The following is a 19,318-nucleotide window of genomic DNA, read 5'->3' as shown; positions in this document are numbered from 1 at the left end:
TCCTATCTTTTTCCACTGGCCAGACAGGGGCATTGTCGGAGTATTCTTTTGTTACTCTGCGGTTTTGCGGGTCGTTCGAGCTCCTTCTTTTCCTTCCTCCATGAGTAAACACACCACCGATGTATTAAGAACTGACACAGAAGTGAAAGTTGTGACCACTATTCAGGAACATGCACAAGAATCCCTCTATAATATACACCGTTGTTCAATTTATCTAATATATGTAAATGAACAACTTCGCCTGCACATTCCCGTCCAGCAATAGTGACAGTTTTGTTATTTTATTCTATGTGCCGTTGGCCTTGACATGCTTCAGTAAGTTTGGCATTGTTCTGTGTGCTGGAACGCAAGAGAGGTCCAGTGTAAACGTAGAAAAACAGCTTTTGTTTGCTCGTCAAGACAAGACCATGCCCGACTGCTTTTCAGATTAGCACTGTGGCGCGATCGCCTGATGAAACCGTGTAATAGCAATTCTCAAAATGTCCTACTTGTATTCGGGTTAAAACTTTTGGTTGTTTAGTACAAGGTGGATTCAAGACACTGGACACTGTCGGTAATTGTCAAAGACCAGTCTTCTTACTTGGTGTATCTCAACATATGCATAAAATAGCAAACCTGTGAAAATTTGAGCTCAATTGTAGGTTGGGGAGGGGGGTGATATAATTATGTATTTTATGTATTCTTTTTTAATTTACCTTTAAAATGCTTTGAACTTTGACTGTTTAATTACCTACTCTTGATTGTGTATCTTTTATATGTGATTGTTTTGTTATTGTCTCTTTTTGTGTGGCTTTTTTTTAAATGCACTGGACACGATTGGTAATTACTCAAAACAATTGTTAGCATACAAACTTACGGCGAGCAATGGAGAGCTGCTGATAGTATAACATATTATGAGAACGGCTTCCTCTGAAGTAAACGTAGTTTTTGAGTAGGAGATATATATTATTACTCAACTATTATATAAGAAATGACTTCAGGCCTGAAGCATTTTATAAGGCATTTGATAGCACACAATTTCTTTAATTGTTCTTTTACAACTTCGATGACCAATTGAACCCAAATTTTCACAGGCTTGTCTTTTTATGCATGTTGGGAAAAATCAAGTGAGGATACTGGTTTTTGACAATTTACCAAACGTATCCATGCTTTAACAAGTGTGTTTTATAATTGGGAAAACACTTTTCATGTTTTCATGATGAATAAATAAATATAATTTAATTAAATTTAATTTAATCTAGTCTAATCTAATTTAATTGCTTGCGGAAGTCTAGGAAACATTCGTGTATGTAAGACAAACTATTCATATATAGAAAAACACGTATTGCTATCGTTAAAGTACTCGTAAATTAATTGGTAATGTAACTTCCTAAGGTTGACAAGAGAGCAAATGATTATGGGCTTTATGTTTTTCAAGCATACGATAGTGAAACCACGTATCGTTTGGCGGACAATGCATGATGCAAACAGGAAATAATGAAAAAAAAAATCCCTAAATGTGGTTGCTTATTATTATGTGTGGAAAGTCCCATTGAGAGAGTTTGACATTGAATGAAGCAACAAAAGGTGTTTACTACAAGCTTAGAGCCTCATAGCAACATAAACTTTGTTGCCAATACTAATAATACCACACACACCGACGGGAAGTTTAATACTTCACGATAGTTCAAGATGGGGAAAGGATCGACATTTGTGTTTCTCTGCTTTGCCGCTCTGTACGTGGTACCAAATGGTTCTCATGCTACAAAACAGTTGATACCCAAAATTACAAACTGTGGTGAGTTCATGAGTATATTGAATAGGATGTTGGTCTATTTTGTTTATAACAAAATTTGATTGTACCTTTTGTGCAAATCATGTTGAGGTCCTACATTGATTTTCGCAATGCTGATCGTAGTTTTATTGCCGAATACGGTTGTATCTGCTAACTAGATAATTTAAATTAGTTTAAAAGCATTGTTAGTAATTACTCAAAATAATTGTTAGCATTACAAAAAATTACTTGGTTATAACGAGTAATGGAGAGCTGTTGATAGTATAAAACGTTGTGAGAAATGGCTCCCCCTGAAGTAACGTAGTTTTCGAGAAAGCAATATTTTTCCAAGAATTGCTTTATATAGAGACCTCAATATTAGATTTTGAGGTCTCGAAATGAAGCATATAATGTGTGATAAGGGTGTTTTTTCCATTTTTCTCTCGCAACTTCAACGACCAAAATTGAGCTCATATTTTCACAGGTTTGTCATTTCATGCATATGTTGAGGTACACCAAGTGTAGACTGGTCTTTGAAACTTACCAGACCAGTGTCTTTAACGAGGAGCCAACAATTATAGCCCGTTTTATGGCAGACTTAAACAATTATTCAGATTGGGTTTGGGTAAAATGTATCTTTGTATCCCCCCAAACCAATAAGGGTACTCGTAAAGTGGCTGCCATACCTCAACAAGGCTCATGGGCGACCCTCTCAACCCACCTCCTAGTGTTTTCTGGGTACTGTTGTTGCTGTTGTTGTTGCTTTTTTTTTTGGGGGGGGGGCTAAAGAAATCTTCTGAAACGGCTTCCTTTTCAGAACTTTTTTTTGTATGATCACATTGCTTTTTCACATTATTTGGATTGTAGCCTTTTGTCACAAATCGCAACTACTATCATAACAACACAACCGCCAGCTTTGCCCACACATAATGCTCTTTGCTTTTGTATTCTCATTATTCGGTGGGTCATTTGGCATGCAGGGCACTTGTTATGAAAAGAAAGAACACAATTATGACGAACACACTCTATATTCACGTGACTTTTCTCCCTTTTAGGCCCAGATTTCGAAGTGTGGTTTGAACCAGACCCAGTGTTGCTTATTAGTGGTTTGATGGCTAATGGTACTCTTACCATGAAAGCAGGCAAGTACCTACTTATTTCCTAATCAATAAATGCATAGCCAAACTCACTTAGTTATTAGGCCTACTATAATAGTCGGTAGTAGAGATCACATCTGCTTGAAGATTGGATCTGCTTCAATTTGATTTACACCTCCAAGCTGAAAAGCATGGTGTAGGCTTAACAACCAGCTAGCTGTACATCAACACCCCAAAACTACAAAAACAACAAAACAAAAACGAAGCCACACACTGTTGAAGCAGTTCAATGATTCAATCTGGATTCTATTCCAATTCAGTGTTGAACTTAATCTATGAAATCAATATCAAATTCGCATAAATTCAATCATGACTTGAAACGAATAATCGAAGCAGTGTACCAAAACACCATCAGCTTGTTCTTAATAATATATAATTTTGTATTATATAAACAAAACTCAATTCAATTCAATTTTATTTCAATTCACTGGTTTACAAAAGGGCCTCATACATGTAGAGGCATACAAACCAAAGATGCAAGATGCAAGATGCGGAACTGAGCCTTTATCCAATGTTGGAACGTGAAATACCCCACGTTCGTCCTCGAACCAGGAAAAAGCCCAGACACGTCACCACGTGAGCCTTCCTGTGGTGACGTCATTGCACCTCGGGCCAGCCCCAAGTGACCCTATCCACAAGTGGGGCTCTTGGGGCTGGCCCGAGGTGCAATGACGTCACCACGGGAAGGCTCACGTGGTGACGTGTCTGGGGTTTTTTCCTGGTTCGAGGACGAACGTGGGGTAATTGTGTGCCCACGTTCGTCCTGGAAAAAAAATATAATACGCAACATCGGGGGTCGACCCAGGGAAGCTAAACGAACGCACCAATTAATAGTTACTTGCCGAAATGGCGTCCAGTGGGATTACACATTCCAGCCCGAGTTCCGCATCTAGCGCCTTGCGGTGCTATATTATCTTTGATACAAACTAACAATCAAGAAATAACTGTAAATAACTTAGGACATATAGGCAAACCCAGATAAGCATGCTTCGTCTGAGTGTTCGTTAAGAAAGGAGATAAACACACTTATTAGTTGTTTCATCGGTCATGTTCAAAGCTATCAGTTTAAAAACACACTTCAATTATGGCTGCTGACTTGGCAACAGCCTAGTGACCAACACAAGAGGGCGGTATAACAAGGAAGCCTTAAGTTAAGAACAGGAGAGTGACACAAACAGAAACGGGAAGGACAGGAAACAAAAACACGGATACAGACGAGCAGAAAATAAACAAGTTAATAACGAAACCATAATAATGAAATATGGGGTGAACGCCTTATATCATGATTCCATAATGGCACCTGGGTAAAGATTACTCTCAGACAATGTCCCGTGGAGTGAGCGATGGATTTTGTTGAGGATCTAGAATAGGGCTACTGTGACAAGTTACATGAACATGTAACAATAGAATTGGAAGAAAGTTTGAGAGTGATCCATGTTAGCAATAAAGAGAGATTTTGAGATCGAACAGATGGATTTCTGTTGAATGTCGATGTATGTATGTAAATGTACAAGCATACAAATACATGGTTTAATGTAGAAACATTCGAATTACAGCAGCCCTGAGGCCTTTGTGTTACAAATGTAAACTAGACATTAAGTGTTTGTGAACAAACACGAAGCTGTTCCGTTTTGTTTTGCTTGGATTATGTGCTTCATTGCCCAAGGAATATATAACTGAAAAAAGGTTTCAAAAAAGTTGTGTAGCTCTTGTTATAAAGTCTTACTTCCCGGTTGACCCGTAAGTAAAGGTCAACATGGGCCCATAGCTACCAAAGATTCATCTGCAATGCCAAGGAGTCTTTAAAATCGGTTGTGTAGATCTTGATATATAGTCCCACTTCCGGTTGACCCAGAAGTAGAGGTCAACTTGGGGTCACAGTTTTCCAAAGCTAATATTTATTGGCTTAGAGTCTATAACTGAAGTTTGAACATATGCTTTGTACTTTTTTAGATATGGGCTCACTCCCGGTTGACCCGGAAGTAAAGGTCAACATTGGGTCAAGGTTGTTTCAAACTAATCTTGAATGCCCAAGGAGTCTATAACTGAACAAAAATTTATAATCTGTTGTATAGTTCTTGAGATATGGTCCCACTTCCGGTTGACCAGGAAGTAGGGGTCAACTTGAGGTCACGGTTTTTTAAAGTTAATATTTTATGCCTAAGGAGTTTATAACTGAAAACATTTTGAAAATCTGCTGTATAGTTCTTGAGATATGGTGACACTTCCGGTTGACGCGGAAGTAGAGGTCAACTTGAGGTCACAGTTTTTTCAAATTAATCTCCTACTCCCAAGGAGTCTTTAAAGCCATTGGACCCTTTCGGTACAGGGAAAAAAAAAAGTTCACAGATTTACAAATAATTTACAGGGTTTACAGAAGGTAATGGTGAAAGACTTCTCTTGAAATATTAGTCCATGAAATGCTTTACTTTTTGAGAAAACGGTAAAACAGTATAAATTCTCGTTAACGAGAATTACGGATTTGTTATAAACACATGTCATGACACGGCGAAACGCGCGAAAAAAGGAGTGGGTTTTCCCGTTATTTTCTCCCGACTCCGATGTCCGACTGAGCCTAAATTTCCACAGGATTGTTATTTTATATATAAGTTGTGATACACGAAGTGTGGGACTTGGACAATACTGTTTACCGAAAGTGTATAATGGCTTTAAGAACAAACAGTTGAAAAGTCGGCCCTGAAGTTCTTGAGATATGATGCTGCAAAGATTTCCTAATTAATATGCAAATGAGGGTCACTGGTGATTAATTAATAAATAATTTTAATATGTTTTATGATAGGAATTAAGCTAAACATCCTAAAGCTTCCGTTTGATATTATTTTACGTGTTTAAAAACACATCATTAATTTGTACGATATCCTTTATTTTCCTACTCCTGCCGATAGGGGCGCTCTTATGAGACATTTCAATTGCACGATTTCTGCACCGTAATGTCTGTATCTGACTCTGTATTTGTATGTGTACGTCGCAGAGACCAAAACTGTCATAAAATGTCAAGCTATAACTTCCCCTATAGAACACGGCCCAGTTTTATGGCTCTACTGTGTCTGCTTCAACCAAACTCTGCCCATTTATTATACAACCACCATTCTCTGCTTACTGTGCAGGCGCTGAAATATCTGTACAATTAGTTCAAAGCAAAGATTACATATGATAAGTTTGCCCGCGCACAAGCAAAAATATCCCTGCTAAGCTGTGAAATATGCTTTATGTAAGCGATAATATCCGCGCTTCTGATGTGTCAATTCTTTGCTTACGCAGTGAAGCAGAGTCAAATTGGACCAGTTTCACAAGATTTCCCCTCATGTACTAACAATCTTTTTTGACTTTACCAAAAGTGTAGGCCTTACCAAACCTACTTACAGGGCAAAATTACATGGTGTTCTTGACCACCAAAGTCTGCGCTTACGATCACCATTTTCCGCTTACTGTGATGTGCAAGCTTGGAAAATAATGTGCGAGCTTGGAAGCACACAGACAAAAGAAATCCCTGCTATAAGCAGTCTATTTCGCTTGACGTAAGCGCAGAATTCAATGCTTCTGCAGAGCACGGAATCTTTTTCATTAAGCAAGTTCCCATCATGACTCGACTAGTCGCACCTCAAACCTAACTACGACACTTGTCGAGATAAAATACAGATTCTCAAGATTTGTGCCGCTATGTGCCGCAAAAGCAGTATTAATTATGTTGCGAATGGGTGACTAGTGAATTTTACTACTCGACTAGTCGCACCTCAAACCTGACTACGACACTTGTCGAGATAAAATACGGATTCTCAAGATTTGTACCGCTATGTGCCGCAAGGGCAATATTAATTATGTTGCGAATGGGTGTGACTAGTGAAATTTACTACTCGACCAGTCGCACTTCAAACCTAACTACGACACTTATCGAGATAAAGTACGGATTCTCAAGATTTGTGCCGCTATGCCGCAAGGGCAATATAAATTATGTTGCGACTAGTAGTAAGCAACACAACTGGTTCACCAAACAGGTAGTCGGGACAAATTTTTAATAACGTTGAGAATGGGTGCGACTAGTGAAATTTACAACTTGACTAGTCGCACTTCAAACCTAACTATGACACTTGTCGAGATAAAGTACAGATTCTCAAGATTTGTGCCGCTATGCCGCAAGGGCAATATTAATTATGTTGCGAATAGTAGTAAGCAACACAACTGGTTCACCAAACAGGTAGTCGGGACAAATTTTGTAGTCGATGTGTGGACACGATTATAACGGAGTAGAGAAAAACAGTAGTCGCGACTCAAGTAATAATTTGTAGTCGCGACTTTAACACTAAAGCACACTAGTCGCCCCTGCCTAGTTTTGTCACAAGTAAAGCACGGTTTTTCCTGCGAATGCAAATCAAATTTTTAAGTCACTGTTTTCGCAGTGAAAGTTTCGCAGGAGTTGAGCACAATTAGTCAACTGTAGCAAATTTTTTGATGCGAATTCTGACGTGAAGAACACATTCCCTACTAAGCTGTAAAATACGCTTAGCATAAACACAGTTCCCTGATTACGTAAGCGCTGCGATTCTTTCCTTTAAAAGCCATTGGCCCAGGACCAAACTACATATAGCTTTTTAAACACATAAAGCAGCTTAACCATGCCTCATGTTCAAGTTGTGAATCCAGGTGTTCTGCTCAATTTCTGCAATTTTGTAAAGCAAAATGTTTTGCCTGTTTATTATAAGCAGCTCTATAAAACTGTGCCACTCAACCACCACAGAAACGTCAGCATAATAAAATCTCTGCTTTTGTATCCCTGTCAAAGAGTTTTTGTTTGTCATGGTCTAATTTCCGAACGTTACGCGAAATACTGGAATTAGTTTAGGCAAATGGTCGCCGGCGCGAACAAGGTGACTTTACCCGTAAATAATTCCAAATCCCGGGCGGTCTATTTTCGTCGTCCACGCTCGTCGCCTGAAATGAACCCGGTCCACGACGCACCATGCCCAGGCATGTCAAATTTTGGGAACAAGTTTAGACTTGTGCTAGTCGGTGACCGTAAGAAATCTATGTATATTGAACAAAAAAACGCAATAACACCGGTCGAAAATGGGATAAGGACTTGGTCAAGTTAACAATTTACAATAAGTTCTGATGCTTTTAAAATGACCATCAATAAAACATATTTTAATCTAAAACAGTTTTGGGAAGTGTTCAACATGGAATTTAATTTTAATCGAATTAATCATGTTTCCAAAAGCTGGGTTTGTTTACACTTCAAGAGCCATTGTGTTCGTGCACAGACACAAAACGTGCAATACATGACGTCATGGTGACGTCGTCCAGAATTTTATGTCGGAAATCACATTCACAGGACCTGACTAGTGTAAAGCTGAAAAAAGTTTCAGGATTGGCGGTCTACTTTTTGAGATATGGTCCTAACTAGGTTTGCTAATTAAATATTCACAAGCTTAATTAAGGCTTATTAATTAACAATTTTTACATTTTTTACGATAAGAATTAAGCTTATGTTGTAAGCTTCAATTTGGTATAATAAACTCACTCTTTCGTATTATGGTTTAGGAGATTAGGCTGCCGCAAAAACGTGTAAAACACTATGGGATTTAGGGAGAAACGAATAATAATAATAATGACGACGACGACGACGACGACGACGACGACGACGACGACGACGACGACGACGACGACGACGACGACGACGACGACGACGACGACGACGAAAACAATAGCTGTTCCGACTGGATCGGAACAGCTAACAATCATATAACGATTACAATTACCAAGTATCAAAAGGACAATCAAGATACGTAAAGAAGCCTCAAATTGTTTAGCATTAATCTAGTCAAGTCAATTTTTCCTCGTGGTCGATAACTTAATACAATTTTTAAGTTTATGTTAGAGTTTACTTCCGTGGACTATAATAACCTAAAGCCTACCGAAATCGGCTAAAAGAACAAGGAAATGATTTAAAAAAAAACCACCTCTACACTCCAGAAGGTTAACATTAACCTCGATACAACTAACAAGAATAACCTGAAACTTAAAGGAACACGTTGCCTTGGATCGGACGAGTTGGTCAAAACAAAAGCGTTTGTAACCGTTTTTTATAGAATGCATATGGTTGGAAAGATGTTTTAAAAGTAGAATACAATGATCCACACAAGTTTGCCTCGAAATTGCGTGGTTTTCCTTCTACTGTGCGAACTAACATGGTCGGCCATTTATGGGAGTCAAAATTTTGACCCCCATAAATGGCCGACGTGTTAGTCAACAAGGTAAAATGAAAACCACGCAATTTTGAGGCATGTTTGTGTGGATCATTGTATTCTACTTTCACAACATCTTTCTACCCATATGCATTTTATAAAAAACGGTTACAAACGCTTTTCAAAGACCAACTCGACCGATCCAAGGCAACGTGTTCCTTTAACCTCAGATCAGGAATGCTGTGCCACATGGCCAAATAATAATCTAGTAGCGAATAACATTGTGTTTTTGTTTTGACTATATCCTCATTGTTATATTGTTTACATTATAGAGTAATGATCTTTATTGTGTTGATTCTCGTTTTGCTATGGTTATTTTGATACAGCTCATAGCATGTTGATGGGAACCATAGTAGCCCATTTGGACATATGGCCATACCATCTCAAATATACCTACTGCGAAGATGGAACGACTGCATTTGACCCTAAAGGATGTTATATTAAAAAAGGAGGTGAGTAAATTACATGTGCACAGTTTTTAATAGACGCCAAGGCAGCAGACAAACTGGGCGGTGAATCTTCCGTTCTTCAATTTAGCTCGTTTTCCTGCACTGCAAAAACATTGGTCAAATCATTTGTTGGGCAAAGTAACTTCAACAATTAATGGTCGATAATTGCCCAACAAAACAAATAATTGGTCTTGTTGGGCAAACATTTTGTTTGCCCAATCTTTGTTTAAAAAGCGGAACAAAAGTTGGGCAAGTGTTGGGAAAATATTTCGTAATCTGAACTCATCATAACTGTTGGTTACACTTTTGCTTATTTATTGAGCAACTTTTTGGTAATCTCGATTGTTGGTTAAAATTATGCACATTAGTTGGTCAAAATTGTCCGATCATGCGCACTACGATTAAAGAGTTGCCAAAAAGTTGGGCATTAAACAGTAGAACAAAGATATTTTCCAACATGGCGAGTGGAGGAGTGGCTGTGACGAGCGGGGTTGTCCAGTGGACATAGATCCAATTTAAAGGTGAGTTTTTAACTAAATATGAAGTTGTGTTTTCTATTCAGTCGTATATATAGTCGTGACAATTGCAGAGCGAGCAACACATTGACACTACTGTGATAGTTTCAGTTTTATCATGCCATTATGTGCAACGCCGGTTGTGGCATGTATGCGTGGTTGTTGTGTTGCTTTGTGTATGAAATACATGAATGGAACTATCACTGCATTGCTTGCGCTGCAACTGTCACGACTGTGTACAACAACTGAACAGGAAACAAACTTTATTTAGTTAAAAACTAACCTTCCAAAGCATCTACAAACCACTGAGCACCCTCACGATTTTGAGAGAGAGATGCCAAGGTCACAACTCACCACCGTTTGCCATCGTGGAAAATATATTTTATATGCCTGGTTGTATGACGTATCACAGGAGAAACTGTAAATCAAAGGGTTAAATACATTCACCATTTGTTGGATAACACCGAAAATGGTTAAACATTTTAACTAGATCATGAATAAAATCATCGCCCAATAAGTGGGTAATTGATAATTATTAAATAACCAGAAAGTGGGTAAACAAAAAATTACCCAACTGTTGGTTACCAAAATATACCCAACTATTGATGATGAAATATTACCCAATTATTTGGCAATCAGAGCGCCCAACTTTGCCCAAAAGTTGGAGGAGTTCACTATTCGCCCTTAAATGGGTAAAAAGTTGGGCATTATTTTACCCAATTTTTTTTACAGTGTGTGATGATATGAAATAGTTAGCCAATTCGCATATTGCTTTAAAGGCAGTGGACACTATTGGTAGTTGCCAAAGACTAAGCCTTCACAGTTGGTGTATCTGAACATATGCATAAAATGACTAACCTGTGAAAATTTGAGCTTAATCGGTCATCAAACTTGCGAGATAATAATGAAAGAAGAAAACACCCTTGTCACACAAGGTTGTGTGCGTTTAGATGATTGATTTCGAGACCTCAAGTTCTAAATCTGAGGTCTCGATATCAAATTCGTGGAAAATTACTTCTTTCTCGAAAACTACGTCACTTCAGAGGGAGCCGTTTCTCACAATGTTTTATACCATCAACCTCTCCCCGTTACTCGTCACCAAGAAAGGTTTTATGCTGATAATTATGTTGAGACATTACCAATAGTGTCATTATACACTTTCGGAACAGAAAAAAAAAATTACAGATTTACAAATAACTTACAGGGTTTACAGAAGGTAATGGTGAAAGACTTCTCTTGAAATATTATCCCATGAAATGCTTTACTTTTTGAGAAAACATTAAAACAATTATCAATTCTCGTTGTCGAGAATTACGGATTTATTTTAAACAGTACAGTCATTACACGGCGAAACGTGCGGAAACGAGGGTGGGTTTTCCCGTTATTTTTTCCCGACTTCAATGACCGATTGAGCCTAAATTTTCACAGGTTTGTTATTTTATATACAAGTTGTGATACACGAAGTGTGGGCCTTTGGACAATACTGTTTACCGAAAGTGTCCAATGGCTTTAAGCAAAACCAAACCGGAATCAATTTTCTTCAAAATAAAAATACATTGTCGACTTTACAAATCTTGAATTACTTCTACACCCACCCCTAGATTAAAACAAACAATTAAAGACACTGGACATACACCTTTGGCAATTCTCACTTGGTGTATCTCAACATACGCACAGAATAACAAATCTGTGAAAATTTGAACTCAACTGGTCGTCGAAGTTGCGAGATAAGAATGGAAGAAAAAACACCCTTGTCACACGTAGTTGATTTCGAGACCTCAAATTCTTAATCTGTTCTCTCAATATCAAAAATCGTGGAAAATTACTTCTTTATCGAAAACTACTCCGCTTCAGAGGGAGCCGTTTTTTGTTTACAATGTTTTATACTATCAACTGCTCTCCATTGCTTGTTACCAAGAAGCTTTCTGTGCTAACAATTATTTTGAGTAGTTACCAACAGTGTCCAGTGCCTTTAAGAACGCTAAAAGCTGCTTTGATATTAACAATTGACAATTTGACTATTTCAATTGCTGGACAGGAATTTTTTTTTAAATTTGTTTCTACTCATACAGAGATCAGAACACTTGGAGGTCGGCTTGCCCTAGATGAAAGTTTTGCTTCTCTTTTCACGGTAAACATTGTAACTTGTGTTTGTCAAGATGTGTCAATCTGCATATAGCTTTCTTACTTAAGTATAGATGCAACAACAGGGTATTGAACAAGTATGTCGGTTTGGCTGTGGGTAAATTTTTGAACCATACCACCCCATTCTACATTAAAACTGAATGTTAGGCCTGCAAAGTTAACTAATGAGCAGAAAACAGCCACAAGGGAGTAAACAACTTGTTGGTCCTTTCAGATTCCCTTGACAATCCGCAACACGTCGGATTTGGCCTACATGTATAGTTTGGTCTTTTTCCAAAACTAAGCGAATGAAAGTATACGCATTTTGAAAGCTCCATGCGATTACGTGATGTAGCACTGTCCACAACCTTGTTTAATGTGACCACGGAAAATCTGTTATAGAAAATCCTTGAACTTCAAATAACTTATATAACCAAATATGACACCTTAATAAAGTCGCTCACACGAGTTCAGTTTAGTCGAAACGGTTGGGATTTGTTTTTCAACAGTTTAACAGCAGACGAAGACTGCGACGCCATTCCCCAACAGACCAGGAAAACGTGTTTTAGGCAGTCACACAATGAATAACCAGACATAATCTACACTTTCGAATTTACTAATAAAAACGTCAAGTTGAAACCAACGGTTCTTTTCAGAACCACCCCAACTCATTTAGAGATAGTCATTACATGGTGTTACCGCAAACCTTTCCATATCGTATTTCCACCATGCAAAGTTTCAAATCCTAAATTATAACTTGATATTGTTCGTTTAATACAGAAGCCCGTGTTTCACGGAAATCTCACTGTTCATAATGAATATGGGGAACTGATGCTGTGCGGAAGAGTAACCGTCCAAGTGAATGACGTCTAAATCACCAACAAGTCTCAGGCGAGAAAAGTTACAGAACTTTCATATCATACAGATTGTCATCAAGACAGCTTTGGCTAGAAGGCTAGAATGAGAGCAAAATGAGAGATACATTCACTTCATCATTGCACCCTTGCCCCCCCCCCTCCCCAAAGCTGGTGTGTTAAAAAGTGTTAAAGACACTTGACACTATTGGAAATTGTCAAAGACCAGTCTTACCTCTTGGTGTATCTTAACATACGCATACAAAACAAACCTGTAAATATTTGCGCTCAATTGGTCGTCAAAAATGCGAGATATGAATGAAATAAAAAACACCCTTCTCACATGAAGTTGTGTGCTTTCAGATGCTTGATTTCGGGACCTCAAAATCTAATTCTGAGGTCTCGAAGCCAAATTCGTGAAAAATTACTTCAGAGGGAGCCGTTTCCCACAATGCTGTACATCAACAGCTCTCCATTACTCGTTACCAAGTAAGTTTTTATGCTAAAAATTATTGTGAGTAATTACCAATAGTGTCCACTGCCTTTAAGTGGAAATGCTTAAAAGAGAAGTATTTTCCCCTGAAAATGGGATCTATCAACTAACCCAACGGTGACCCAGTAATAATTGGTTCTAAAAAACTAGACGCGTTTTGATTTTAGATTGTTTACGAATGGACAAAAATGCAGACATTATAAATCTATTTCTACAGGGTCAGAATTGAACCTGATTCCTGGTTCCAGATCCGTTTCAGGCAGGGTCAAGCTGGCCTGGAAAATGGAAAAAGGGATACCAACTCGGATTCCTTGTTATTTTGGACAACTTTCTTGGTCATTTTGACAAAGATTCTGATTGATACGGACAAAGGTATAGGTCAAGCCCTACGGGACGTGGATCTGGGTAAATTTGGACCATTGTTTTTAGAGTGTATGGAAACAATACGATATTGAAATTGGAAAGAAAATTGGGGGGGGGGACACTTGTGTAAATATCTTCCGATGACAATAGTTTAGTAATTGTTTTCAAAGCAATTTCATTTCTATAATCTGTACACGAATGGTAAGCTTTTCCCGTACCGCCACAGGATTTCAGGCAACATGAACTAGTCTGGAAAAATCGTATCACTTGGTCCCCCTCCTTAGATGGAACATCTGGTAGATAAACAGCGCAGATAATTTTCAAAAAAAGCTAATCGACGTGCGAGAAAAAAAGGTCAGAGACAAATTCACATTGTAAATGTTTTTTTTTTTTTTTTTTACAAATACCGCGGAACATGAAGGCCTTTTACATTTTCCCGGAATGTACATTCCTCTCCCATAAAAGCGTCAACCAGACCTAGCTGATGGGCTTGATTGCCTCACTGCCTGATGAACATCATCACGATTGACGACCGTGAAGGGGTTCAACATAAACCACAATGGTTGACTTTAGAAATCCAGGAACCAGCCGATTATTGTCATGCATGCAGCGCCCTTTTCGAAACCACGGCTTCTTCTTTAGATTCGGCTGAGGCTAGCTTGGCCCCGCGGTTGTTTTGACAATTGCACGTGATTTGCGTATACGCGCTCTGAAGCTGATACGGAGCCTGAAGCCGAAATCCAAAGCCGAAGCCGTGGTTTCGAAAAAGACCTTCTAGTTTCTGTATTTCTGAGCATGCGCACATATCTAAAAGCGATGGGCTTACCTCGTGAGTCTGCTGCCATCTGTAGTGTTACCCAAAGGTCTCACATAATGAAAAGAATATGTTCATTGCATTTTCCTAGTTTTTGTTAAAATAAATGTGATCAATAATATTGAGTCAAGGATTGTAGACGTCCCCATACTTGTAGAAATAACAAAACATTTTGTATCGTCTCAGAGACGATGTTTGTTCTAACTTGACAGTTTAAAACTGATCCACGTAAAGTAAATAATGCACATAGGATAAAGTCACAAAGTGCACGGAGAGACAACGTTTGAGTATTACTGATACTGACGTGGTGACGTCACATACAGATGGCAGAAGCTCGGCTGTTTATACATGCAAATAATAACATTCAAATATTAGTGTCAGAAAAATTGGTAGTTCTTGTCAGCAGTGAGATGATTGCTTAATCGCGTCAGACTGACGACCTGATTACGGGAACGTCAAAACATGGCTGGTTATATTAGCGCGGCCGTATGGACAGTATTTGATTCCTGTTTACACAGGCATGCGTTAGCGTTTGACCCATGCGGTCCTAGCTAAGGCGGCCCCCTTCAGATGTGCAGAGACCAGGGGTTTATTAGTTTGGATTTCGCGGCTTTTCGCGCCAATTTTGCACTGCTTTGTAAACAGCCCAGGGGTTGCGTGGCGAGGGGACCGTACTCCGCTTAGACCAGGCTGCCTCGGGGTGATGTCGAACGCGCTATTAATCATGGCACTTTCATTGCTTTTTTGTTTGAATGATTGCCGTCCCGTCTTCTACTCTAAACTGTTCAGTGACTGTATGGATCCCGTCATGTTGTCAGCCTATCCCCGCTTTTGTATACATAAGACCAAGTTTCACTTTTAAGAGACAATACAGAATTATAGGAACAATATTTGACGAGTCTTTGGTGTTCTTGTCGTTCATCTAGCTTTATGAAGCATAATAATAATATGGTAATTGTTGCTTTTCGCGTTTGTTAGTGAGTGTGGCTTTTGTTGCAGTGCGCGTAGTTTATTTTTTTAGTGTGACTAACAGAACACTCGGTGTTGGTGTATCAGTAGTACTTATTAATCATTGATAAAGAAGACCAGTAGGGCCTACCAATAAACATTCACAATAATGCACACTTCAATTCTAATGATTCGTAATAGACAAAGTGGTTTTCACTCGTTTTTCTTGTACTTTTCTGAGTCTCTCTTTTACTGGCATCATATCTAAAGAGTGGGCAAGAGTTCATTTGGGACGTTATAATAAAAACAATGCTTACCAGTTATATTCCGAGGGATATTATCTGTTAGCAATTCCACAGTCTTCCAGACACTGTAGAGAGTGTCTAATTTCACCAATACTGGGGCGGATCCATTGCACGGGTGGGGTCAGGTGGGTCAAACAATCATACTACATGACAGACTAAAGGCCCGGTCACACAGGCCCCGATAACGAGAACTAAAACGAAAACGATAAAAATGCACGCCCTCGATTGGTTGAAATTGCTCCACGCAGAATACGGCCAAGCTTATTCAACCAATTGAGGGCGTGCATTTTTAGCATTGTAGTTTTCGTTCTCGTTATCGGGGCCTGTGTGTGTACGAGTCAATTCCTTGGAGACAGCGGACCAATCTATGTTTTAAACAATTCAGTGGGTGAACGACCTTGCCCTGACTACTCAAACTTTAGATTGTGTTTATCAAGTGTCCTCTCACAGAAAAAGTGGGGTTTTAACTAAATTCATAGGCAGAGTATTAAAAGTGTACTCGGAGTCAAAACTATTGTATTTGTATTTCTAAAGAATGTTATTGTGTTCTTTTCACAAAAGTTGAACAAACTATAGCGATTTTGTTTAACATTCATCACTTTTTTGAACGCTGAGATTTACCGATATATTTTCTTGAATGTTGTTAAGGATTGTTTGTTTATTTACCCTTCATCCTTTATTATTTCGACAATGCTTGGGTGATCATTTGTTTTACCATCTTTTCATGCTTTCTGTATGTAATAAATGGTTAAAGGTCATTCTCTTTTGTATTTGTATGGATTTTTAAATCATTGTACCGGTATTTGCATTCTTGATTTGGGCTAGTCGGCCGCCATGTTTGCTTTTTAATAAATATAATATATATAATATCGTTTCTAATAGCCATTTTTAAGTGACAACAGCGCCCTCTATAAAGCAAATCGTTTGCTACAACCACTTCTCAGTTGGTGGTTTCGGCTGTTGCTACGGCTAGATCACACAAAGACCTTTTTCTTCAAATCACATCTGGAGCCTACGGCAAATTACCATTTCTAAAGTTGCTGTATTTGGACTCAACTTCAAACTTTTGTAAATAGGCAAACTTTTCGTACTTAAACATACTCAATCTTGTCTGCAACTGTCAACGACCGACACAAATTGAAAGGAGTAAGCACGTCCTAACCAACAGAAAAGGTTTCAGAACTTACCACTGTCAAGCTAGAAGTGTTTTCCTGCCAAAAGTAGGACTATCTAACGTCTGTAAAATTGACGTCTCTCGATCACAGTAATGCGTTTGATAAATTAATAATAAATCTTATTTCAGACGTTTTTTTCCATACGACATCAAGAGAGTGAAAGGAAGTCGCCAGTAGGCCTGTTTCGTTATATTGACACTCTCAAGCCGCTGGCTGAAAACTATAAAATAATGGATGGTTTTTTCGTCATGTTTTCTTGCCTAACAATACGTTGCCAAGGAAATACAACATTGTATGGCAGGTATTTTCTACAGTGAGCCGGGGCTGTGCGGCTGATGTTGCTATACTTCACGGGTGAATGCTCACCCAGGGCAAGTGGTTAGACGGCTCTGTGATAGGTGGTGGTAGCAGGGCGCCAATCCTGTCTATATTAATACAAAAGAGCCACTGACAGCACTGTTGAAGTTTTCAAGCTGACAAAAGCCTTTGGCAAATCTTCAAGATTTCTCTCTCAAATCGTTTTGATCATCTTTTTGTTTTCGTTTTGTTCAGAGAGTCTTTTATGGCAATCTCATGCGTCAATGAATCCCGACATTAATCAGGAGACAATTGAAGATCGTAAAAGGAAACAAGAAAAACGCACCAGGATGCGCTTCTGGGAAATAACAATCTCTTCTTTTTAAAGTGCAGTTATTATTGAAGACAGTGGACACTATTGGTAATAACTCAAAATAATTATTGGCATAAAACCTTTTTTGGTGACGAGTAATGGGGAGAGGTTGAAAAACATTGTGAGAAACGGCTCCCTCTGAAGTGCCATAGTTTTCGAGAAAGAAGTAATTTTCCACGAATTTGATTTCGAGACCTCAGATTTAGAACTTGAGGTCTCGAAATCAAGCATCTGATCAACGCACACAAGTTTGTGTGACATGGGTGTTTTTTTCTTTCATTATTATCTCGCAAGTTCGATGATCGATTGAGCTCAAATTTTCACAGGTTTGTTATTTTATGCATATATTGAGATACACCAACGGTGAAGGCTAGTCTTTTACAAATACCAATAGTGTCCATTGCCTTTAAGAAATGTGGAAATTTTTAAAGTATAGACATTATAAGGGCTGACTTGGTTGCATTCTTCTCGGTCATGTCAATGTGATTCAAACCGAGGCAGGAATGACAAAGAGGACGTACCCACAATAAATTATTCCGGTAGGATTCGAACCCATGACCAACCATTCTTGTTCCAAATCCATGGCTCCTCTGAATTCTGCGCGCTGAATTCTGCGCTTACAGGTCATAATATAGACTTACGAACTTTGAAGGGCGCCTTAAGCGAAGAATAATCCGCAGTATGTATGCATGCAGAGCCATGAACTAGACCCATTATGTCTTACCACAGAGACCGGCTACCGCAACGTTGTTAAAGACTCTGGTCTACTATTGATAAATGTAAAAGACCAGTCTTCTCACTTGGTGTATCTCAACATATGCACAAAATAACAAACCTGTGAAAATTTGAGCCCAATTGGGTGTTGAAGTTGCGAGATAATAATGAAAGAAAAAACACCCTTGTTACATGAAGTTGTGTGCTTTCAGATGCTTGATTTCGAGACCTCAAATTCTAAATTTGAGGTCTCGAAATCAAATTTGTGGAAAAATACTTCTTTCTTGAAAAACTAATTCACTTCAGAGGAAGCCGTATTATACTATCAACCTACCCCATTACTCGTTACCAAGTAAGGTTTTATGCTAATAATTATTTTGAGTAATTACTAATAGTGTCCACTGCCTTTAAAGTCCCTTGTTGGTTTTCATTTTGAGAGTTAATCGACCTGCTATCGATGTTGTACAGGGGGTATGGAACACGACCAATGATTATAACATGCAATAATGTAGTGTGATTGGCGCCCTCAAGTTGGCAGAGTTTCAGAATGGTTTTTAAACCGGGTTTAAAATCGCGATAAGAAGCTTCAACTGTATTATGTTTAGAAAAACAGCAACAGGTTCACATTTAATCTTGATATTTTTTGAGTGAAAGATACTACACTGATTTTGAGTAATGTTATGAAATACACAACATTCCAAACAAAACAATATAAGCTGTC

General features: G+C 38.5%; 1 protein-coding gene across 1 annotated transcript in view; it reads left to right on the top strand.

The window, feature by feature from the left end:
• LOC139941362 (uncharacterized) overlaps positions 1-16,865 on the top strand; it is a 30,371-nt gene extending 13,506 nt beyond the window's left edge. The window contains exons 2-6 of the mRNA XM_071937820.1: positions 1,567-1,777; positions 2,809-2,895; positions 9,500-9,625; positions 12,210-12,268; positions 13,042-16,865. Coding sequence (XP_071793921.1) covers positions 1,672-1,777; positions 2,809-2,895; positions 9,500-9,625; positions 12,210-12,268; positions 13,042-13,134 — 471 coding nt within the window. The 5' untranslated portion in view covers positions 1,567-1,671 and the 3' untranslated portion in view covers positions 13,135-16,865. The remainder of the gene's footprint in view (positions 1-1,566; positions 1,778-2,808; positions 2,896-9,499; positions 9,626-12,209; positions 12,269-13,041) is intronic.
• The last annotated feature ends 2,453 nt before the right edge of the window (positions 16,866-19,318 follow it).

The sequence above is a fragment of the Asterias amurensis genome, chromosome 9 (genome assembly GCF_032118995.1).
Source record: "Asterias amurensis chromosome 9, ASM3211899v1".
Lineage (NCBI taxonomy): Eukaryota > Metazoa > Echinodermata > Asteroidea > Forcipulatida > Asteriidae > Asterias > Asterias amurensis.
This window is presented reverse-complemented; position numbering and strand designations above follow the sequence as displayed.